At 45.2% G+C, this 24,715-nt stretch overlaps 1 protein-coding gene across 1 annotated transcript in view; it reads right to left on the reverse strand.

Moving 5' to 3' along the window:
• Window positions 1-2,688: 2,688 nt before the first annotated feature.
• Window positions 2,689-24,715, reverse strand: part of ALDH1A2 (aldehyde dehydrogenase 1 family member A2) — a 94,617-nt gene continuing 72,590 nt past the window's right edge. The window contains exons 8-13 of the mRNA XM_039230656.1: window positions 16,494-16,596; window positions 14,638-14,822; window positions 13,064-13,228; window positions 12,221-12,378; window positions 11,815-11,889; window positions 2,689-4,513 (exon numbers count right to left, since the gene is read on the reverse strand). Of these exons, the coding sequence (XP_039086587.1) occupies window positions 4,441-4,513; window positions 11,815-11,889; window positions 12,221-12,378; window positions 13,064-13,228; window positions 14,638-14,822; window positions 16,494-16,596 (759 nt within the window). The 3' untranslated portion in view covers window positions 2,689-4,440. The remainder of the gene's footprint in view (window positions 4,514-11,814; window positions 11,890-12,220; window positions 12,379-13,063; window positions 13,229-14,637; window positions 14,823-16,493; window positions 16,597-24,715) is intronic.

Consider the following 24,715-nt stretch of genomic DNA (forward strand, 5'->3'; position numbering starts at 1 on the left):
CGGCGTGACGCTTCAGAGCCACCGAAGAAACTGATCACTCGTGATGTTTCCTCCCCGCCCCGCATTGTGTGGTCCCACGGAGGAGGTGGAGGCCCACCGAGGTGAAGTGACTCACCCAGAGACACACACAACTTCCTGTAAAGGGACTTCAAGGGAGAGGGCTGCTGATCCCTTTTCTGATCCTTCCATGCAACGTGCTTTTCCCAATGCTGCGTTGCTAGTCGGCTGTCACTCTGGACTACCAACAAGAGGGCGTGGGAGAGGGTCTGCATGATCCTTCCATAAACTGGATGTATACGCCTGGTAAGGGTTATAGTCAGATAGCAAAGCAGCCGGCCCCCTGTGATGGGTCGTCCTGTTAGACTGGAAGCTTCACAAGGGTAGGAGCTGTGCCTGGCTGGCTCTGTCCTCCAGCATCCATGCCAACGCCTGGCATCATAACCATTTGTGGAGGGAAAGTGATGGAGGAGACGGGGGTAGTTTCTTAGGGTCAGGGGTCTGCAGGGTTGGCTCTTCCCCCATCAGATTAACCGCGACCCCTATAAACACAGACAGCACCTTGTGGAATGTGTATTTTCCAGCCTTATTCTGGCTGCACTCGTTTCCCACCGTTTTCTTCTTTTCATCCCATTTTTAATTCATGTGATTTTGTAGTTGTTTCTATTATTCCTGGTATATTTTAAGCTCTGTGATTGACCCTGTTCCATGTTTCAACCTCTACAGCGACGACACTACCATTTCCTTACCATCCAGGCTTGAAAATGTATTCATTCACTTTTTCTTCTTTCATATTCATTCACTGAGTTCTGGAGACTTCCCCACTGATTTGTTTCCTTCCTTTCCATCCCATGACCAAGCTGGGACCACACCACGCTCATCCCGTGACCAGTCTGCTTCTCTGAACCACTCGGCTCCCAACCAGCATGGTCTAACCACTGCCCTGTCGGTCTCCAGCCCCCAAACCACAAGGGACCCCATCTTCTATTACAGTACCTGGAGCTCTGGTTGAGCCCCAGGGTCCTCCGCAGTCTGAATGACAGCCATCTCCTCACAATCACATGGGCATGCCTCTGCCTCACCTCTGCACATTAATGCTTTTATCAAGGATGCTTTCTTCTCACTCCCCTGCCTACTGAAATTACATTCCTTCTCGAGCCCAGATCAAAGCCCACGTTTTCCGCTAGCTTCTCCCGGAGTGTCCTCTTCTCGTGGACATCTTTTTGTTTTATTGTACAGTCTAGAGTATTTACTCTTCTTGTTCTTTAGTCCCTACCTTATACTATTCTTGCCATTTACTATCTAAAATGTCACGAAAAAGAATGAGATCATCAATACAAAGGCACTGAGAGTGTTTTGGAGGAAAAGGTATGACGGAAATCTCAGGGGTTGACAGTGACAAAGACCATAGATACAGTGCTAATGACAAGGATTGAGTGTCTCTGTGTCAGTTTCCTTAGTGATGTTTGTAATGCTGTCTTCATTTGCCTTTATGTTGGTACCACAAAGGGATGAGGTTTGAGGAACTTTATGCTTTGAAGAACCATCAAATTATGTCTGTCTTATTCTGGATTCCTGTTATCTATAAACTCTACAATGCCAGCTTCCAGAGGACTTTTCAGTGATTACTCTATACCCATCTGGTTCTCATTTTCTTCCCGGTGGGTGAAGGTAATGAACATGAGGTAGATTCACAGGGAGCCCGCATCTTGTATTTCAGAATACACCCCAGTGCCCTGGGGACTAGCTCCCGGGCCTCAGTTTGCTCCTCTGAGGGATGAGATCTCCACAGTCAGAGAGCAACACAACTCTCTGAGTCTGATCCCCTTTGTGGCCAAGTCATCTGTTTTTGTTTTGTCTCACTTGAATAGGGCTCAGGTGGAGATTCTAAGCATTGGAAGGAGGGGACGTGCAGGTCTGACAAGTGGAAAGCACTCCCCAAAAGCTCAGCTCAGAATGGAGAGCAAACAAACTCTAGCTGGTAATACCATCACGATTTACAGCTTCCTTCTTGCAGCTGCCAAATACTGGCTCGGGTTGTCAGCTTTTGACTTTATTTCACCATGGTGAGTAAAGTAAAACCACTACCAAATGCCATCAGCAATGCGAGCTCTGTTGTGTAGCCTTGATGGTGAGGACGAGCCCTGACTCTCCTTTACGTTCTAGCTTTCATAGAGGCTCTTTTTTTTCCTTTTTTTTTTTAAATGATTAAAAAAATTTTTTAATGTTTATTTATTTTTGAGAGTGAGCGTGAACATGAGCAGCGGAGGAGCAGAGAGAGAAGGTGACACAGAATCTGAAGCAGGCTCCAGGCTCTGAGCTGTCAGCACAGAGCCCAACATGTGGCTTGAACCCATGAACTGCAAGATCATGACCTGAGCTGAAGTCAAGACGCTTCAGGAGCAACCCAGAAGCCCCTCATGGAGGCTTTTTGGAATGAAATCATTTCCTAGGTTTAATACATGATTATACTTGTTTCCACACAAAAATGTATGTATACACCAAGTTTAAATTGTGCAGAAAACAAGCGTCTTATTTACTTTACTGTATTCTGTAAAAATACTTGCCCAGACTTCTGGTCAGTGCCCATAGAAAACAGTCCAGCTGAATACCCCAGCCGCTGAGAGGAGGACCCAAGTGTACTCAGTATGACACTAAGATTTATAAACACAGCCAAATAACCCCAAGGAGTACACAATATAAATGCTTTATTGCTAGCACAGAGGTTTCTTTTAAAGTAAATTAAAAGAAATAAATCTTCATTTTCACATTCTATACTGCAGTTGAAAGGTAACTAGCTGGTTAATGGGTATGTTCACTTGGACACAAGCTATAAGGAGAGCACGACAGTCACATGGAAGAGCTCAGAGATGCGGCATCTCTGAAGGCATCGGGCCACTGAATGCACTGCCGTTCGTAAATAACAGCAAAGAGGGATTTCTTTTAAACATCGTGAATAGACAAGACTTATAAATAGAAAACCGGTATGGTTAGAAAGCAGAAACCCATTAAATACAGAAGGCTATATATGTGTTGTCCATATTCCATGTACTCTAGGTTAGGTTTGGTACTTTTAAATAAATGATCTCCATCCAGTTTACAGACCAGACTGGTTTCAGCAGCCGGAAAAGGGGAAGGAGGAAAGAAAGGTGACGCTGCCCATCAACCGAGTAGATGCACTGGAAAGCAGGAGAGGAGCGTGTGACTGGAGGGGAGGGAGGGCCACCGCTTCATGCCTCGCCGTCCGGAAGCTCCTGGGGAGGTGGAGGGGGGCATCACTGAGTGGACATGGACGAGCTGCTGCGCGTGTCCGGGGAGGTCTGGTGGAGCATGGCAATAGTGGCACTCTGCCAGTCTGTGAGCAAACACGAAACCTGCAGGCTTGGTCAGGTTTTCCAAGGTTACTGCCAGTGGATTTAGGGCACAGCAGGCCAGAGTAACAGCCAGAGCACTGGGAGTAGCAGTGCTGGGGCAGTGGGGGCCGGGAGACAGAAGCTGAAGACTCTAACTGCAGAGATAGTTCACTTAAATAAGAATTGTCAGCCAGTACTGAAAATAAAATTATTTCTGCAAGGCCCCAGCATTACCTTTTACCAAATTCTTGAGCCTATGCAATTCGTTTCTGAGTCGATTATTAAGATAAGCCTTGGAAAAAGATCTTACCAATCTAAGAAAAACAACCCACCCCCTGCCTTATTCCAGAATCACCCAGGAGGAGGTAAACACACACACGCACCCACACGCCTTAAAGCCAAGCAGCCAGCTCAGAAGCTGTGAACTACATAGGATGACCTCCCATCTCTATCTTCCTGATCTTTCGCTCATGTGATTTATGGATGTAAGAAGCCAAGCTGGGTCAGGGACGTCCCCAGTTCTTCTCGATACATCTGCAGTGTACCAGCTCGTGGCATTTTCAGTTGGGTCTGGCTCTAACTAAAACCATTTCATGTTTTGCTTTGAAGAAGTGGATAACATGAAATGGTAATTTGGCTGCAGAACCTTGGAAAATTGTTCCTGGCCCAAACATCTGCCCCAAATGAGCTCAGCTGAGATCGCCTTGGAGGGGTGGGAGGGCTGGGTGAGCTGAGAGCGCCTGGAAGGGGGAAAATGAAGACAATATAAGGATGACCTTCCCTCAGGAGGAAAGTTCTCTGTGACCAAAGGCTTCAGCCCATCTCTCTGGGATGTCCCTGACAGCTACTCCTCCTCTCGCCCTTTCCCCAGTATTTGGTATCATTCAGGTGAGCCCTTACATAAGAGTGCCAGGAAACGGTGCCCACATGCTCTGCTTTCGTTATGCACTGACTGGCTGGGCCTACTTGTCATTACTTCACTTTAAATAAGGACTGAGTATGAGCTTTGGATTCCTGAGAGCCGGGCCCCCCAGGGAGAGTGGAGAGGGAAAGTCCTGCGGGCTGGCCTCCACCTTCCCCCTTGGCCTTCTTAAGAGTTCTTCTGAGGGATCTTTACTGTCACCGTCTTCACCTCGGAGTACTCCCGCAAGCCGAACTCCCCCCTGAAAGGCAGAAATACGCAGCATCAGACACCAGAGGGCTGGGCAGCCCGACCTCAGGGACCGCAGGAGTCCCGAAAAGGGGAAGTTTATCCCCTGCTAACAAGCAGGCCCTGGGTTTCCATGTAGAAATGTCTGATGAGCAGACAGCCCAGCTCTCCACTGAGGAGCACAGAGAGCTCTCATATCATGAGCACTGACCATTTCTTAAAGGCAAAGGCTGATTTGTCTTCACAATATCGCACAGAACGGCGCAGCGCTGCCAATGCGGAGAAACAGGCACATGGGTTCGCCTGGGCCAGCGGTCACACAGGCCTAACTGTGCCCTGGATGGGCACCATGGACAGCAGTGGACCAGGCCCAGGTCTCTGCTGCCGCATCTCTACCACAGGCTCCCAGGGACGATGTGTGCCTTCCTCCTCTAAAATCCGCTCCTGCCACTGGACACCCCCTGATGCGTCTGTTTTCTAGCTGTGCCCCTAGAGATCTAGTCCACCTTAGCTGAAAGAAAAGCATGACTCTTGAATTGTGAGAACAAACTGAGGGCTGATGGGGGTGGGGGAGAGGGGAAGCGGGGTGAAGGGCATGGAGGAGGGTACTTGGGACGAGCACTGGGTGTTATACGGAAACCAACTTGACAATAAACTATGAAAGAAAGGAAAGGGAAAGAAAGGAAAGGGAAAGAAAGAAAGGAAAGAAGGAAGGAAGGAAGGAAGGAAGGAAGGAAGGAAGGAAGGAAAGAAAGAAAGAAAGAAAGAAAGAAAGAAAGAAAGAAAGAAAGAAAGAAAGAAAGAAGGAAAAGAAAGGAAAGAAAAGAAAGAAAGAAAGAAGGAAAGAAAGAAAGAAGGAAAGAGAGAAAGAAAGAAAGAAAGAAAGAAAGAAAGAAAGAAAGAAAGAAAGAAAGAAAGAAAGAAAGAGAAAAGCATGAGATTTCCGGGCTGGGATCCCCTCTGTTTGATGTTCTACATTCCTTAGACTTAACAAATGGTAATGAAGATGCAAAGGCTTTCCAGGGAAGAGCACGGTACACCCAGAATGCTTAAAAACAATCCTAATGCAAGCTGCCCACCACATCCCCACAGTTAAGGGGAGAGAGGTAGGAAACCAAAATAAGGGACAGAAAAGGAAGTGGTAGTCAGCTGGTCCCCCAAGACTCCGAGTAAATGTTTACGGACTGGGAGCTGGGACACCTGTCTTGGTGGGGACAGGAGACACCGCCCTTCCCAGTGCTCTGGCCACTCAGCGTGGGTATCCAACTACTGTCCTCAGGGTGCTGGGGTGCGGCCAAGCCTTGCTGCCTAGGCATTCCTTCTCTTCACCGCTCTGTATTCCCTTCTCATTTCACCTCATTGTCACGGCCCTTTTCCCTCTGTCTTTATTTCATCGTAAAATCAAGTACACTCTTATTTCTGTGAAAAAGTTGGACTTTTTTTTCCTATTTTTTTTTTCAAGTTACATCTCTGTGAAGCTTCTCCTGGCTCTCCCACAGGAGCTCCTCCTTCCTTGGTGCTCACCTTGTGCCCACCGCTACAAGAGCCCTGACACCAGGCGAGGGGCCACCTGAGCACCTGTCCCCTCCCAGGGAGTTGTAGCTTACTGATCCTGCTTTCTGCCCTCTGCCAAGCCTAGCATACAGCCTACAGGCTCAAAGACAGCACTTGTGGAAAGGAGGAAGGGAGGGAGAGCTTTTTCCCATCCCCCTTCCCCAGTTCCACCAGGTTGATATACCTCTCTACTAGGAAAAAATAAAACACTTAGAGATGTATTTGAGTAAGAAAATAATAAAGGCTATCTTTAAGAAACAGCCATGTATACAAGATACATTACAGCAACTGGGCTTTACAATCAAGATCTGCTGTCAACGATTCATTCTGCTTCCTTACAGGAATTCCCATGCCCTGCACAAGGATCTCATCGCTTTGCCAGCAGCAACTCCCCAGCACCAAGGTCACCTGAGTTGTCACGGTGCCCCCTCCCTGCCAGGACATCAGAGGCAGCTAAGGAGAGGCCAGGACATGTGTGCTGTTCTCTTATCTGCATTGGCCATCTTGCTTACAGGAATGAGAATAAATCTGGGATTGTCCCACTCAGTATAAGGTTCCCTCATTAGCTCCTTCCAGGCCCAGAGTCTTAATGACCAGCTCAGCTCTGGCTCCTTCTAGACTTTTTCCTGCCCTTGGGCAATTCTCAAAGTGTCTCTTCATCAGGGACATCATCTGCCTCCTGTTTGAAGTGAGGTTACTCCCTTCTTGTTTCCTGACTTGTGCACGCACATGGGGCAGACCCTGAACCAGTTGCCTCCCCCTCAGATCTCTAAGTAGGTTGTGAGAAATGTAAGAAACTCTCCAGACTCAGAAGCGTGCTGGTATGATTGCCTTCGAGTGAGGCTGCTGGGTCCTGTAATGTTTGGGTGCGTGAGGCCACAGAAAATTGTTCCAGACTGGAGGAGGTCCCTGACAGCCCTCTGCCACCGTGATCCACACGCAGCCCACTCCGAGAATGAGGAGTGGGCTCGAATCTGCCAGAACACTACGCTGGAGCCGGGGGTCGGCAGGTGGGAATGCCAGCTCTTTAAGCAGCCCTATGATTCCAGGTGAGCGGCTCCCATCCTCCTGGTGACCCGTCACCACACAGGCAGCAGTTCCTGAGTCCCAGGAATCAAAGATCACCTTTGGAGCTTGCTTTCTTATAGATTCCTGACCATCCCCACCAAAGCTGCTGTCTCAGCAGGTCTGGGGAAAAGCCCAAGAGATTATGCTGCAGGTGGTTACTTGGGCCACCCTTTGAGAAACACTCATAAAGGCTCTGAGAGCCCTCAAGTTTCTCAGAGCTATTTGACCATCTCATTCGGGAGTCTTTCTCTCAAATTTACTTAATCCAGTTAAGTTCTGTGCACACAGCGTTCCACAGTTAAGGAAGCTTCAACCGCCCAACAAAGCAAAGGCAGACACATTGGCATTGGTCTCTCCGTATGGTCACCTTCACGGCTCCACAGTGTCAGGGCTCAGGCACACTTAGACACCTGTATTCCTGCTTCTGAGCCAGATGACGCTAGATTTCCTAACATGAACCAAACTTGACCTACCTACAGGTAAGTTAAGGTGTTAGATTTTGGGATCTCTCAGCCAGGCATTTTAGAAAATCACTTCTAAAACAAAGAGGACTTTCTGTTTAGAATGTAAACTTCCCTGCTCTTTTCCTTCCTACAGCAGCATTGTTCAGAGTAAGGTCTCCAGACTGCCTGCATCAGAATCATCCCAGAAGCCTATGAACAATGCAGACCCTCAGCTCTGGCCCAGAGTTACTAGAGAGCAGGTCCCCACACAGGCATGCCCAGCAAGCCCCTTCTCCCAGACCACAGGTGACTTTCGGCACACATGCATGCTAGGCATGTACATATGTGCACACACGTATGCTATGATGCAAACTTGGGAAACCCTGATTTAGAATATCCTAATAATGCTTCTTATCGTCAAAGCCTGTGTCCTTAGTTTTTAAAATGCTGAGGCTCACAGCTTTCCTCCCACTGCCCCCCCTCCCCTCCAGTTTGTGCACATGTATTTTATAGCTTGTCTCAGGGAAGCTAAAATGAGTAAGGGAGAGGGCGGGAAGAATGAAAGGGGTGGTGTGGGGAGGGTGGCTACAGGCCAGAACCGAGGTGAGCTCAGTCCCCTCTCTGGCCCTGGGATCCAGGGGCCTGCCCATCAGGTAACCTGTAGAGGGCAGTCCTCCACAGCTCTCTGGGGTTAGAAGGGGGCGACCTCAGGGGCTCCCAGAACCCTCCTTGAAGTTTGTCTCCGGAAAGTGCTATTTCTCTTCTCCATGGCTCTTAGAGGTGGGCAAGGAGGTGACAGGGACCAGAGCCGCAAGGAGTTTGCAAGGCCATGAGATAAACACTACTCTCCAAGGAAGGTAAATGAAGTTTCTGGGACTGCAGTAAGTGAAAAGGAAGAGTGGTGGGTCAGGAGAGGGCAGGTTCTTCTATTTGAAGCCTTTGTGACCACTCTAGGTCATGTAAAGAAAGAAAAACAAACAAACAAACAAACAAACAAACAAACAAACAAACAGGTTTTGGGAGCAAGTAGGGACAAAGAATCATATAATTTAGACAAGATGAAGGGAGTCTCATCAAAGAGCACTGTTTCCTAATTATTTTTTAACTGCACTGGGAAGGCCCAATCACTATAGCACCAGTGAGACAAGTCAAGAAAGGCTGCTTTTCAGTCTCTTGGGGCATGATTCTGTGTGGTTCTGACCTGGACAATGTCACAAGCCTGAATCTTGCCCAAGATGAGGGTCCAGGGCTAGTCTGGGACAGGCTCCATCAGCCAGCTATTTATTATATTTTATGCCCATGATTCACTCTCTTAATGATCTGTGGCAAACCAGAGCCAGTGAGTGCCCTGACATTTCAGAGGCCTAGAAAGCACAAACACAGAAGCAGGACATGAAGTGACAAGCTGAATACATCTTGAGAAGTGGAGGCAGAATGTTAAGGCCATATACAAGGTAAGAAGAGATACCTGGAGAACATGAAGACTTTATAAAAGCTGAAACAATACTAATAACTGAGCAAAGAGGATCCAGATGGGTTCTGGGTGCTGGCTGTAAAGCAAGCGGGAAGTACTGATGGCCAGAAGCAAGGTTTGAGCAGGAGCCATCTGTCCCTTGCATTCCCAGAGATAGAGCAGAAGCTGGTTGAGACTAGCTGGGATTCAGAAAATGTTCTGCCACACTTCCAAAGTAAGATATTTGTTAAGAAAAAGAAGGATCGTCTACCTAACACTCATCTACTTGACCAACAGTGATGATAGCAGCTAACATTTCTGAAGGTCTGGATGTCTGGGATACTCAATCCTACCCATTTAATCCTCACAGCAACCTTTCAGGGTAGGTGTGGTAATTACTCCTATTTTACAGATGAGGAAACAGAGGCTTAGTGAGATTAAATGATTTGTCCAAGGTTGCACAGGTGTTAAGTGGTAGAGCCAGGATCCATCCCTGAAGCAATGTGATACCAGAAAGTTTACTCTTCTCAAAGCTATGCCTGACTTACAGTGGAATGGCCAAGGGCTAGAAATGACCAGATCAAGTATCTGAAGCATGTAAATCCTCTGTGCTGATCTCATGACTTCACTGTACTTCGTCCCAAACACCATACTTCTTTCTCCCCCAGTGCCCCTACTCACTCTCTCCCCACTGACCCTTGCTTTGCCCACCAACCCTACAAACATACTCTCCTCTCTGTCCAGCCAAATGTTCCTCTCCTTTAAAGGCCAATTCAAGTACTCATATTCGATGATAAAGGTTTTCCAGACTTCTAGAGTTTCACAAGGATCTCCCCTCATCCCTGAATTCCACTATTACTTTACGGTCTTTTCTGGAATTCTTTGGATTCTTTCAATGTTGTAGATTTCATTTATCCGGCAAAATTTCAAGTGCCTTAATGAGGTGCATCCTTCCCCACAGGCCAAGCACAATGCTTTGCACATAGTGTATGGCTCAATACTTTTAGTAGGTTGATCATGGACTAGCATTTACTCACAAAAAGATGCATTTAATAGTGGTGGAGGGGAATGGACATGGAAGATGTCTCCTCTTATGAATCACAGGATTTAAAAAACATGGAATCAGCTCCTTTCAAAAGGAGGGAAAAAATTTTTTTTGGAGGGGAGGAGGGGATGTATCAGCTCAGGAAGACCCTGGCTATCCTTCACCCCTGGAATGCTGCTCAAAAAATCCATTTATAGGGGCACCTGGGTGGCTTAGTTGGTTGAGTGTCCGACTTTAGATCAGGTCATGATCTCAGAGTTCATGAGTTCAAGCTCTGCATCAGGCTCACTGCTGTCAACACAGAGCCTGCTTCGGGGATCCTCTGTCCCCTACCTCTCTGTCCCTCCCCTGCTCACACTCTCAAAAATAAATAAATCCATTTATATATGAAGGTTGCAAATAAAATCCCCTTGAGTGCAGCTTTCCTTTGCTACAGTCCCATTTTTCAGGTCCTTTGCTTTTCAGGAGGACTCTTCCCAGCTCTGATCCGATCCCTGAAGACCATCTGCACCTGGCCTGCCTGCTTCCTTGCCTGGATACCACAGAAGCCACTTGAAACTTACGTTCAAACCTCACGTCTGCCACTTACTGGCTGTGTGACTGACCTGGGAAAGCTGCTTAACTACTGTAAGCCTGAGTTGCCCGTCTGAACCATGTGGGATGTGAGGGGAAGTGTATCACTCCCATTTCATCATCATGAAAATCGAATGACACAATATCAGGAAAGAAGCTACCATAAAACCATATACAGAGCAGGCATTTAATTAATGATATCGGTCATGGTTATTATAAAATCCTTGTAACCGGTCTCCTTCCTCTACTCTTTGCCAGAACATCCTCTATATGCCAGGTATCTTGGCCTGAAGACCTCTGATATCTCCTTAGCTCCCACAGAACACTTAAGCCCTCTGAGACTGGGTTTAAGCCAACCTTCCCACTAGTGTCTTCAGCAAGCGCTCTCCAGTCATCTTATGTCCAAACCCCTAGATCCCAGACTCAGAGATATCTACAGAGGCCGAGCGGGTGACACAACCAGTGGCCTGGGTATGTGTAAAATGACTGGCAACCAGTATTCAGCCCCCAGAAGCCACAGGAGTGGTGGGGAAGGAGACGGATTCCAGAACTCACAGCTGCAGTGATTTTGCTATGGGGGAATGAAAATAAGCAAGAAATCTAGATTTTATGGAGAGCCTCTTCATTTTTGAATGCCAGTTAAATATTTTAAAATGTTGTGAGGCAAAACAAAACATTTCTGCAGGCCAGATTTGCCCTTGGGCTGGCAGTTGGTGACCTTTGTTTCGAACACACCAAACTCCCAGACGCTCTGCATTTGCTGTGCCTTCGTGCCTTTGTCCCTGATACTCCCTCAGCACGGGAGGACTGCCCCCCCCCAAAACTGAAATGTTATTTGTTCTGTGAAGGCTTCTCTGACCCCATCAGGCAAAATTAATGGATTCTTTCCTCAGTACTTGCAAGATGTGTGACTAACTTCTATTAATAAAACAGCCCTTATTATATGAAGTAGATGGTGCATTAATTTTTCTCCACTCCCACTTAAGGTAAGGGAGCTGTGTTCTAGTCATCTTTGTGCATGCAGTACAGTGCTTAACTCATAGAAGTAAGTGCTCAACAAAATGTTTGTTTAATGAATGGATGAGAGTAAGAGAAAGAAACAATTTTGTGACTACTCCTCTGTGCTGATATTTGTAATCCCTATTTCTCTGCAGGCATCAGCAACTTTGGACACTTACATTTCTCTCCCATTTCCAGACATCTTGAATCCCCCAAAGGGGCTCTGGGCATTTAAGGCATTGTAACAATTGATCCTAAGAGAAGAAAACATATTACCATTAGTGCTGAATTCTGCTTGCACAGAAATAGTACCACTAGCATAGTACTTCCTTTAAAAGTTTTATTTTTTTAATTCCCTTTTTTTGCAAATGTAACATCTGTAATTTAAATTTGCTGTGATTTCCCCACCTGGCCAGGAAGGAGTGTATATCTGTCCTCAGGGTGGAGTCTGCTTGCCTTTGGTCTTCCCCACCCTTCCCAGAGAACGTGCTTATTTCACCCGGGGTCTGGAGATAACGAGGCCCGGCCCGAGCACCACCACTGGCATGCATTTCAGCCAGGACAATGATGCTGACTTGATCTTACCAAACAGTCCCTGCCTGCATTGCGGAAGACACCATGAGGGCCTTGTTGATGTCATTAGTGAAGACAGCTGCCACAAGTCCAAAATCTGAGTTATTGGCTCTTTCAATAACTTCATCCATAGTCTTAAACCTCAGAATCTCCTGAACAGGGCCAAAGATCTGCAACAAAACAGTTTGACACAACGTAAGACTGCTTTGCCATCCCCTTACCTGCTTTCCACATTGCAAAGCAAGTCTGCTCTGCTGTCATTATTTAAACTTCATATCAGGTTAGCGTCACAGAACTGTAAACTATCCCAAACTTTGGCAGAATAGGATTTTACATGCGTCTAACCTTAAAGTTTGCTCAGGACCCCGATCCCTCCACCCTGGCATCACTCATTCTGCTATATGTACTAAAGCTGCCTTCTCCATGATTCCCTGGGCCCTGCTCCAGATCTCAGAACTACTGGTCTGGACTGGTGGCTGATGTGTCCGGGTCCCTCTCCCGCAAGAATGTGAGGATGTTTGGGTGCCTTCTCTCTCCTAGTGAACAGTTTAGTAACCCACATTTGAAGGAACGGACCTGATGCAAGTGAATTACTAAGGCCAATGATGGGCTGGGGTGACTATCCTCTGGGCTAATAATAATTGCAATCATTTGGCAGGTCACCTGGCCTCCATCTAGCTTGCTTGCCTTTTCATTTAACATTCTTTTGAAAGTGGGATTTTTCACAGCCATGTCTATCGCTGTTACAGAATGTATATATAATATAAAGAGCCAAAGCTATAATATCATATACTAGAGTACTCTGTAAACCATTGCAAAAAGCTGTGGCTTTTGTCAGAACTCCACATTTGATACCTCTTCCTTGGCAATCCGCATGTCATCGGTCACATTGGAGAACACCGTGGGCTCAATGAAGAATCCCTTTCGGCCCAGCCCTTTGCCTCCACACTCCAGCTTGGCACCCTCAGCCACACCACTCTGGATGAGTTCCAGGATCTTGTTGTACTGTTTCTTATCAATCTACAAGAGAAATTTCCCAATGACTCCGTGTAAAGTGCGTTCTCAAGAATCTCTCATTTGTGTTTTTTTTCAAAGCTCCATCATATCTAGTCACATCACATGGAACTGCTCTCATTTATCCATTCTTCACCTACAAAACATGGTGACTCTGTGTGATTCAACCCAGCATGCTGGGAATTCCAATACAGGTACTGCATTAATGACATTACCAAATCACAACTACCACATTTAGGCCATGTCTCTAAATGATAGAGAAACTGGCTAATTGATTAGTCATTGTTTACAAATGGGGGAAAACTGCCCTCTATAACCAAATGAACAGTTTAGCAAGTTGCACTGATACTAAAAAGGTGAAAACAATAGGTGAGCTATATGGTGTTACACATCAGATTCTACTGGGGTCTATTTTTAATGCAACTCTTATTACACTCGAAGAGGAAAGGATCAAACATGAAGAGTGAGGACTGGCTTTCTATTCCATAAAATAAAATCAGTCTTGCCCCCCAAAAGTCATAGTTATCACTCAATTATTATGGTAAAAAAACTAAATTCACTTGGGTTTGAATTGCTCATCAATCATCTTTCAAATGGTCCCCGAACTTAGGTGATGTTGTTTCTTACCGGGAAGACCCATACTCTAGAGATGTGGGTGCAATCTGGTCCAAACAATCTTGACAAATTCTCAAGCTCTATCTACAATTTAAAACCAGAATCCTATCTGGAAATAAGCCTTGATGATTCTGGAGAAGCTGCAGAGCCATACAGTGTGGACTTCAGGGACTTCTGCAGCCCTCTCTTCTCTCCCCTCCCCACCATCCCACCATACAAAGTATTCAGGGTAAGAGATAACCATATAGCAGAGCAGAAAGGAGATAGCCCTCATTTCTTATACATTTACAAGCCACAAGTGAACTCCCCAAAGTAGGCCAGGTTGGTGGAGAGATTCCCTGACCAATGAAGAAGGATAAGTGGCTTCTAGGAAAGAAAGATGCCCACTCTCTCTGACTATGGCATTTGTAAGGGGGGTCTTGAAGGTCAGTGATTACCACCGGGACTGAGTTCTCAAGGTCAACATCCATCTTGACATGCACAGGTCTTTCTTTAGAGCTAAGACACTCCAATTTACCCCCAAAGTTCAAAGTATCCTTTTTTTTTAGTATATGTGCTGCCGAAGTGAGCACAGTTCAAAGTATCCTTAAAGCAACTCTAACCCCTTAGTGTTTCAGAGATAAAATTTAGAAAGGAAAAGGGAAGCATGAGGAATAAGAATGCCTCACAAGCTACATTTCTAGCCATGCAGACAAGGTGCAAGAGTAACGAGGAAGTGGAAAAAAGAAGTTTCTGGAGTCCCACTAGAGTGTCCAGTGCTCGCCAAGGATGAAGGAAGCAGATGTTTATTATTTCTCTACCTGGGGTCCCTGCTCAGTGGTGGGATCAAAGGGACTCCCCACTATGCGCCTCTTGGCCCGCTCCACACTTCTTCTCACAAACTCCTCATAGATGGACTCCTCCACAAAGATGCGAGACCCCGCGGTGCAGCACTGGCCTTGGTTGAAGAACACCCCCTGGTGAGCCTGCTCCACAGCATAGTCCACTGCAAGAGGAAAACAGCCAGATCCTCAGTACTCATTCATCTGCAGTGGGGCCTGTCTATGGGGCCACCTCCCTTCCCTCTCCCAGAGCCCCAGGTATAATGCCATGCTCAGCGCAGAGGGTACGGTGAGTAGGTAGCGCCGGGGAGAGCATGGATAGAGAATGCAGCTTAGGTCAACTTCTAACTAGACTCTGACATTCCTTGCTATGTGGACTTGGACAACTTCACTTCTTTGAGCCTCTTTCTTCTTCTGTAAAGAGGGACTGGACCATGTCATCTAGAACAGGGGTCTCAAACCCCAGTATGTCAAGGGGCTAGGCAGGTAACAGAATGGCCAGCTACTGAAACAATCTGATGGAGGCTCAGAAGGAAAGCTGCTGCATTTGGCTCTTGCTCTGCGTGAATGTAAGCTGCTGGTTGCCAGACAGCCAATTTTAAGAAAAAACAGAAATCGGGATTTCTAATGTGCAGTTTTTAATTTTTCAGGTGCCTGTGTGACATTTAGACAGGTAAATGTACATATGCCCTGCATCTGGTCTATGGACTGCCAACATGCAGCCTTACCCTACAGGAACCTGTAGCTGTGTGCTTCATTTGTACTTTGGTGAATTAATAAGCTAGAACAGAAACTGATCTTCTGGAAGTCACCAACTTTCCTCTATATTTACATGGGACTGTGTAACGGCATATAAGTTTTTCATGTCGTAGTGCATACTTCAAGGTAGGACTAGTAAGTCTGGTGTGTGCTAGTTGCCAAGTGATTGAATCAGTCACTCATTCATCAGTCAACCAATCACGTCAATGGAGGGCCCACTCCCCAAGAGAAATGTAGGTGTGAGAGTTCTGGTCCCACTGACAACCAGCTGAACTCTCCGTGGACTCCAAGCTGGGCTGAGAGTCAGGCAAACCACTTTCTGATCTCTCCAGTGGTGAAAGGGAAAGCAGCTGTGCCTGGCAGGATAGGAAGAAGAAAAAGAAAGACTGAAAGAGACTTTGGAACGGTATTCCCTGGCAAGCTTTTAGAAACAGAAAGGCCCCATCTTGGCAGGATGGACTGGACACATGGGATTTCCTCGGTTTGCTGCTCCATGCCACCACAGAGTCCCACCTCCAGCACCTCTGCTGTAGGTCCAATCATACGGGACTGACCCACGTATGTTGTCATTCTGGCTGAAGGTCACAGAAGCAGCAGAGGATGGGGGCACCAAACAGAGAAGGGGTTGTGGGCTGGGGAAAATGTTGGCAGGCCTAGCAAGGCAGCATTTTTTAATGACCTATCTGCAAAGCCCCCAGGTACAGTTGAGAAGTTTTAGATTTCTTGAACCTAGGCAGAGAGAGTCTATTTCAGCTGTTCAGAGGCTTCGAGCACTGCTCTTGCCACTACACAGCCCTGAGCAGGCCTCTGCCTCTTCCACCCAACTCCTGGCATCACAGACTCAAAGCAGCTCATTAGTGTCTAGAAAACAAACTCAGTTCGGCTGTCAACTGACAAGTGCTCTTTCCCAATACTAGACTATGTGCTCCTTAGAAGGAAGGGCCCAGATTCTTCTACTTAAGTGCCCCTTAGCTTCATGGATCTTTTCCTTAGTGTCCTGTCAAAAGTGGAGATTACAAAAGAGGGCACCGGAGGGCAGTGTGTTGGCACATGTATGAGATCTATGGTTGACTTACAATCAGCATCAGCAAAAATAATATTGGGGCTTTTTCCTCCAAGTTCCAGCGTTACTCGCTTCAAGTTACTTCTTCCAGCTGCTTCTTGGATAAGCTTTCCAACCTGAAAGAAAGGAAACGGAGGGAGGTTTTGCACACCTTGCAGCTGAGACAGTCAGTGGCCAAAGCCAACTCTGGGCAACAGTGGGAGGCAGCAGTAATAGAACCTGCAAGGCAAACCAACTCAGGGGACGAGGCAGGAATAGCTCCTGTGGTCAAGCTGGGTGGACAAGATAAAAGTCAGCGGGGATGCAGTTTGTCTGGGCTAAAGTGAGTTGGAAGACTGCTTTAGTTTCATAATGGAAGGAGCTTGGAAAAGGGGTTTAATCTGAAATCTTAATCACTGGTCTCAAAAAAAAAAAAAAGTCAACCAACTCCAAATGAAAGACATGATACATGAATATAAAACAAAATCTTCATGTATTTACAAAAATGTCACGTAGGACTTTAATCACATGGCTCAATGAAAATATAGATGCTACACCTTTGCCTCTGCCTAGGTCTATAGTAAAAGGATTCCAGGTAGCTGAAGATCTGTCTATACCGTGCAATGCCTATTTACCTAGAAGCCAAGCAAACAATAGGCTGAGTCAGAGATCTCATTTACCATGGTGTGAACTCACATTTCTAATGAAACTGCAAGTATCGAAATGGAAACAGAGGAAGAACACACTGCCTCAGTGGTAGAAATTCTGTCAACTCTTTCAGAGTCTGCCTCTGAAAATGAACTTTCACTTGGAGCAAACCTAACCATGGGGGGAAAACAGCGATGTCTCTGAAAGAGCTAGAATTGATGTTTCTTAGTTTGCAGACAATGCTAGTTTCCAAGTTTCCAAGGGTCAAGAAATACTAACATCCGGGCCTACAGATTAACGGGTGGGCAATCCGCTCACCAGACAGATGGCCCCTCCCCTGCCCTGCCAGCTTGTCTGCCTTCTACCTCAAGGTAAACTCCTGAGAAGACAGGCTAATAAAGGCCCTGTTCTCAAGCTAATGTGCTTTCTCTCCTTCAGGAAAAAAACACATGTACACAGTGGAAAAGGAGAATCCGGCCCTCTGTCCTGGCAAGAGGACAGCGGTCAGGTGAAAATTATGACTGAAGCCTGAGGTCCCTAGCATGGGAAGGGGAGCCTTCAGAGCAAGGGCAGCTGGGACAACAGCGCCACGGGGAGTCCCTGACGGCTGTCCTCTGTGACTGCCTGTTCTGCTGAGGAATTCTAGGGTTCTTGGCGCTCTCTGCCCTGAGGAATCCATATTGATGGTGACTTGTCTTTAAGTCCAAGAAGATAAACAGACAAGTGCTTTCTCAAAGAAGGCAATCATTGGAATGCCTGAACTTATTATTAATTACATTAGAAAACTAACATTTAATGAGCTGATCTGTGTCACACATTTGTAAGTATTAGCTCATTTAAGTCTCTCAAAAACCCTACATAAGTAGGTACTATTTCGTTTTAGAGACGACCAAACTTAGGAGTTGGAAGTCAATGGGTGTTGCCATGTTACCCAGTCAGAGCCTATCAGAATCCCAGGTAGACTGACGCCAGGGCACAAGCGTGGACCACTCCTTCTATGCGCCTCTCTCTCAACTTCCCGTCTTCCTTTCTGTATTTACTGAGCACCTAATGTGTGCCACACACCACCACGACCTTGTTCCTGAACTCCTAACTGTATCAAGGTGAGTACAAATATCACCTTTTATAGATACAAATGATGATCATAAGCCATCAGTTGCAAAACCTCTATTTTGCCTTCAGATTGACATTAAAAACCAAGCAAACGCAAGGGGGAAATCACAGGTTTCACACAGAGTAAGATGCTGGATAAATGTTTGGGGTTGGTAAAGGGAGTGTGGGCCCAGCTGGCATTGCATTTCTGTTAGCACTACTCCCTGACACTAATCAAAAAGTTCTAGGGGCTGGTGTTTTTTGCCACTAGGAATGTTGTCCAGTGATTATTTTCATGGCTACAGTAACTATACAAAAACCTTGCTCAGTCTATGGTCATCGGAGGATACCTAAGAATAATTTTTCCTGTGTCAGTGCTTTGCCAGCCTTTCCTTAGAAACCAAATTTGTGCTAAACATTGTGAGGCAAATCTCAGATGAATAATGCCTCTCCTCTTCATCTTTGGAAGGTCAGTTGCACCTCAGCGTCAAGAAACAACTGAATGTGTTAGGCTGCAGGAGAACCACTCCCGTCTGGAGGGGCCTCCGGACAGGACACGGAGATCTGTTTTTACTGATCCCCTTCATTCAACACACATATTCCTGGCTCTCCAATGCCATGCCGGGTGCAATGCTGGGCACAGCCCTGTACCAGGAAGGACCTCACAGCTAAGAGGACTCCCATATAAACCTAGTAGGTGCTCACTAAGTGCAGCTTTGCAGTCCACTGGGACAAAAATCTGGGTCAAATTTAATATTAGATCTGAGTGGACGGAATTATGGTTCTGAGATACTTTGTTATAAGCCAGAGTCAGAGCTCTCTGGTCTTTATCCACAGACTAGGGCTTTGGAGAATACATTATTACTCATGAATTCTCTCCGTAAGTGGACAGAGATTAAATGACCCCAAAGGGAGGCTCTCCTCCTTATCATTACCAAGAAGGGAAAAGACATGATGGAAAGGAAAACAGATGCAAGTCCAAAGCAAGAGACTTTTTTTTTTAAGCAAGATATCTTAATAGGGAAAAGGAAAGCTTAAAAATAAAGCGTTTAAGTGAAAACTGACTCCGTGTCTGCTTATAAAATGTGACGGGTCCCGTGCAAACCAACCAAAAATACTACCTGTATAAACCTCATACAAGGGTTCCCAAAATTAAACTCTATGGAGGTAGACAATGTCAGAAAGAACAAAATACAGACACCAAACAAGCGCCTGGGACTAACTGGCCCTTCCTGGATGGGAGGTAGGGAGTAGTACTCTTTGGGAATATGTGTGATCCTGGTCACAGTGAACCCCTCTCTGCAGGGTCAGCAGGTAGAAGTGCATGGAGAGAGAAATGGGGCTGGCAAGACACAAAAGCCTGTGAGTGGTTAAAGGTCAAGTCAATAGGGGTGGGTTTATAAAACTAAGTCCTATTCTGATAAAATGGGCAACATCTCCTGCCCCATCACTGACAAGCTGGCTAACTACAACCATATTCAGGCTTATGGACTACAATTTGGCCCACAGGAGTCAAGAGAGCCAGATACTACACACTGTGGCATGGCACCCATCTCCCACTTCAGTTTGGAAAAGCCACTTCGGGTCCTGACACCTGTTTCCTCATGTGCAGAATGAAGGCACAAGCCAAGCAGTTACTCTATTCTCAGCACTCGAGTTAGCTGGAAGAGTTTTAAAAGACACATAGGGCTTCCGGAGCCCCTGCCTGTTCTTTGAGTCTGTCCACAATTCTGCATTTTTCTTGCTTATGGAGAAGAAGTAGGTTTTCACCAAAGTTCCCAGCTGCACAGAATGATAGGAAAACCTGATTTTTTTTAAGTTTCCTGGACAGAGGTCATTAGGAAAGAATAAGTGATAGTGTTCTTGACAGGTTTCTTAACTTTGCATTCCCTGTAGTCAGCTGTATCTGTGTACCCCAAACAGGCAACGGTGGGAAGTGGGGGCTCCCCCACACATATTGGAACTGGGCTCATTCTCAGCAGGAATGTTGGCACAGATCGACTCTGACTCCCATCCTCGTTCTGAATAGGCTTCAAGATTGATATGAGGAGTATCCCTGGAAGAGCCACAATGTACCAGACCACGTTCACGGCAATGTGGCAGGGTGGGGAAATGGAATTTGGTGCTTTACAAGGGAAAGGATTTGTTATACAGGACAAAAAGAACATGAAAGGCCTTTCCCTGCCCTCTTTATTTAATGCTGTTGCTCCCTGAACAGTGTTTCTGAAGCTGAGTAAACTTTTTATTAATTAGTGAATTACATATATTAATAAGGGTAGATTCTTTCTCAGATACATGCTGCCTTTTTAAAAAACCAAAAATCTCTAGTAGAGAGTTCAGTAAACCGGTTGAAGATGCCTGCTTTTTGGAATGTATTTTCATTTCTTAAACCTCAAACAGACTGACTCTATGGCTTCCCCCTCCCCCTCATTTTTCACTGTTGTGCTTTCTGGCTAACTATGATGGAAACAGGAATGACAAAAATATGTGTCATTGGATATTTCTTGCCTTTCTGAAATGCCTAGAAAGAACAGGCCAAATCAATCTGTTTAGATTTCTACCTAAAAGTAAAAGGACCAAGAAATACAAGCAGTTCCTTTAATTTCAGTGATAACAGCAATTTCGAAACTCTGTCATAATCCTGATTATGAAAACCAACATGGCCACTAACAACCAGTCCCACCATGGCACACCTGTCCCTCTAGCCACATGAAACCACATGCCCTGCCTGGAATGTGCCTCTATGTCTTTGTAGGAGTGCTTTCATCTGCTTAAAATGCCTTTCCTCCCCCCTTGCTTACTTGATAAATTCATTTTTCCTGACCTATTTCTGCCACTTTCTCTGTGAAGCTAGGTTTCCAGACCCACCCTCCTCACAGGTCTCGCCTCGGATCCAACAAAACTCTCACACTGTTCTTGTTTAATAGTTGTCTTCTAAACAGAATTTGTGAGCAGAGAGACGTTATCTATCTACCTATCTGCCACACATAATGGAAGATTTTCCTCATTTGTTGGGTCATTGCACCTGAATATGCCACCTGTTCTGTGAGGTCTCTTGGAATCAGAGACTATGTTAGGGGAACAAGTGAGAGTTTGGAATACAGGATGATTGTGTTCAAGGTACGTGAACTTTGCCATAAGTAGCAGAATAACGTTGGGCTTCTCTTTCACTTATCTTTAGCTTAAATTTCCTCCTTTTTAATGAAGGGGAGGACTTCATCTAACACTAACTGCACTGTTCCTGGAGCACTTAAATACTTTTTCCATGACTGGGCTCTACCTCAAGAGATTCTGATTATTTTACTCTGGATTATTTTTAAAAGTTCCCAAGAACATTCTAATTTGTTGTTAGGGTTAGGAACTAGGAGATGAAGGAATCTTTAAGGGCAGTGCTCCCATACTCTTCTCTAACCTTTCATCATTGGTTCCATTTTCCAACTGTTCAACGTTACAATTTATCAGACACATATCCTATGCTGCTTGTTCTCACAAACATCACTTTATTTAATCTTCATCCATTTCTGTGAGGTGAAATTACCCCATTTTATAGTTGGGGGAAAAATGTGGCTCAGAGAGGTCAAGAAATGACTTGCTGACAGGCACCCCCTGAGAGGTGGAGCCAGGGCTGGACTCAGAGTGCCCACACTAAACCTGGGGTCCTCTCTGCCCCACCACAGCCTCTCTCTGTGGCTCTGACTTCTCTTCTCCAGATGCTCTTCTGGGTATTAGGTCACCTTTGCTAAGAGTAGAATTCTGACAGCTAAACACACTATGCACAGCTAATGGATTCTAGATCAACTGTCTGGGATACTTAGCCATCCTTTTGTTAACTACATAGAACTCTCCCTTTATATTTCAGATAAATAAAAAAAAGTCAAGATTCTGACCTTTTGGTTCGCTTTGCTAGGAAGAATCGTGGAGTACTCAAGTCAACGGTACTACAGTTCTCACAAACCTGGTGAACTGAATAAAAGGATGGGCTTCCTAGGAGCTGCTCATTATCATCCAGAGCCACAAGGAGAGAAACGCACTGCAGATAAATAATCTCAGCTAGCAGGCAGAGGCCACAGCATTCTTATTCTTCAGTACTCAAGTTCTGATTTAAGAATTAAGAAAAGGAAAAAAAAAGATACTTTAAAGCCTGTACATCCTTGGGGCTTTGACACATTCAACTAGTATTTTTGATTCAAACGCTGGATAGTTTACTAGTGGACTCCTACAACCTTAGAAAGAGGCCCATGAGCTTCTTAAACAGATAGCCACAACGATAGCAGGCCATCTCCCCCACCTCCAAAGAGGGGCGAGGCTACAAGTGGAAAGAGCTGACCCAATTCATTACTCAAGCCTCAGAGAGGGTGTCTGCACCATGCAATATGACATTCATCTCACTTAGGAAGTGAAAGAGAACCCCGGCTGCGTAAATTAGAATCAGTGATAATACAGCTGTTAGCTACAAACATTTGTTTGGCATGAATCAATCTGGACTCTCCTGTAGTTTGCTTTGATGGTCTCTCTACTATCTTGTTGGCTAATGATGAAATCATGGTTTGTTAATCTAACTGAATAAGGAAAACACCACGCCAAGCAAAGTGCAAACTGCTTTCCTGTACTTTATTGAGGTTGTTTATTGACTCTGTGTTTATAAGAGCCCTTTTATATTCACTTATTAAATATTTACATGCGTTGCTTATGTATTTAGCTGCATAAGGAGAACTTAATCCTGTCTTCCATCTGAGTAACTGTTTGTTTTTCAAAGGCCTTTTGCTAAAGTAAAATGGCAAGCAGCCACCTCAAATAAGGCTTCTTGTTACTGCTGGAGACATTCTGTGATGTACCAGTAAGTCCCTTTCCCAAGGGTAATCATACCAGGAGCCATGTTCAAATCCATATTTAAGTGACATGTTCCCTCTGGAAGAATCTATACAATTTCCCAAGGAGCCAAAGTTAAAGAGAATAGAAGTTAAAAGAGAATAGATGGATAAAGAAGTAAAAACAGATGAAAGCAAGCTGAAAAAAGGTTTGGGAATTATGTGATCACTTGATTTGCCTGTAAAAAGACTCTACCCACCACCATTAACATGGGGAATTATATGTTGGCTTTCATATTCTAGGCAAATGCTTCTCTCTTAGGTCTTCTATTATCTACATGTCAGTGAAATCACTCCAGAAAAGAAAGTAGGGGATACTCAAGAGGCCATACAAGTGGTTCCCCTCTAAGTGATTGCAAATCTTTCTAGAGAGAAATATCACTATAGATTTCATCAGAAAAATTTCGGGAAATTTGCTTTATGCACACTGCAACAGGCTACCTCATGTTGCGAGTATTCCTAAGAACAAAACACTTCACATGGCCACCTTCCACCTCATTCTGTTTCCCAAACTCTCCTGTCTCTCTCTCTGTCTCTCTCTCAGGTCCCTCCAACAAATACCTGCATCTTTGAAGATTACATATTTAGTTTTTAAGGCTCTTTCTTTTAAGATAGAGAATTTCCTATGGTATATTATATAAAGCTACAGTTACCAAAAATAGCGTGGTATTGGTGAAGGGACAGACACACGGATCAGTGGAACTTAAGGGAGTTTAGAAAGAGCCCCACGCAAATATGCACAGCTGCAGCCTGAGAAAGGCACAAAGTCAATTTAGTAGAAAGACCACCATTTTTTTCAAGAAACAGCGATGGAACTATTATCTACAAAGAACTTAGTTCCTCACTTTACAACATGCACAGAAATTAACTAAACATAGATCATACGTCTAAATGTTGAACACAAAACTATAAAGTTTCTAAAAGGAAACATAAAAGAAAAATCTGCGTGATGTTACGTTAGGCACAAATTATTTAGGCATGACACCAAAAACCTGATCCAGAAAATAAAAAAAATAATGAATTAATACACTGGATGCCATGAAAATTAAGAACTTCCACTCTGCAGAAGGCACTGTTGAGAGAATGAAAGGAGAAACCACAGACCAGGAGAAAATATGTGCAGAGCACAATGGACTTGTATCGAGAATACACAAAGAATTTTAAAAATTCAATAAAACTAATAAAACAGTTAAAAAATTGGCAAAGATTAAAACACACTTCACCAAAGATGACATACAGATGACCAACACGCACATCAAAAGATGCTCCCCATCACTCACCACCAAGGATATGCAAACCCAAACCACAAGGAGATAATCATGTCACCTGTTAGGATGGCTCCTATACAAAATACTGGAAATGACAAGTGGTGGCAAGGATGTGGAGAAAAAGAGAAGCCCGAAGCATGACTGGTGGGAATATAAATTGGTGCAAGCATTATGAAAAACAGTATGGAGATTCCTGAAAGACTTAAAAATAGAACTACCATATGATCCAACAATCCCACTTCTGGGTCTTCATCTGAAGAAAACAAACACACTAACTCAAAGAGGGATCTGCCCCCACCCCATGTTCACTCCAACATCATTTACAACAGCCAAGATATGGAAACAACTTAAGAGTCCATCAATGGATGACTGGATAAAGA

The sequence above is a fragment of the Hyaena hyaena genome, unplaced genomic scaffold, assembly GCF_003009895.1.
Source record: "Hyaena hyaena isolate Hyena2069 unplaced genomic scaffold, ASM300989v1 scaffold_49, whole genome shotgun sequence".
NCBI lineage: Eukaryota > Metazoa > Chordata > Mammalia > Carnivora > Hyaenidae > Hyaena > Hyaena hyaena.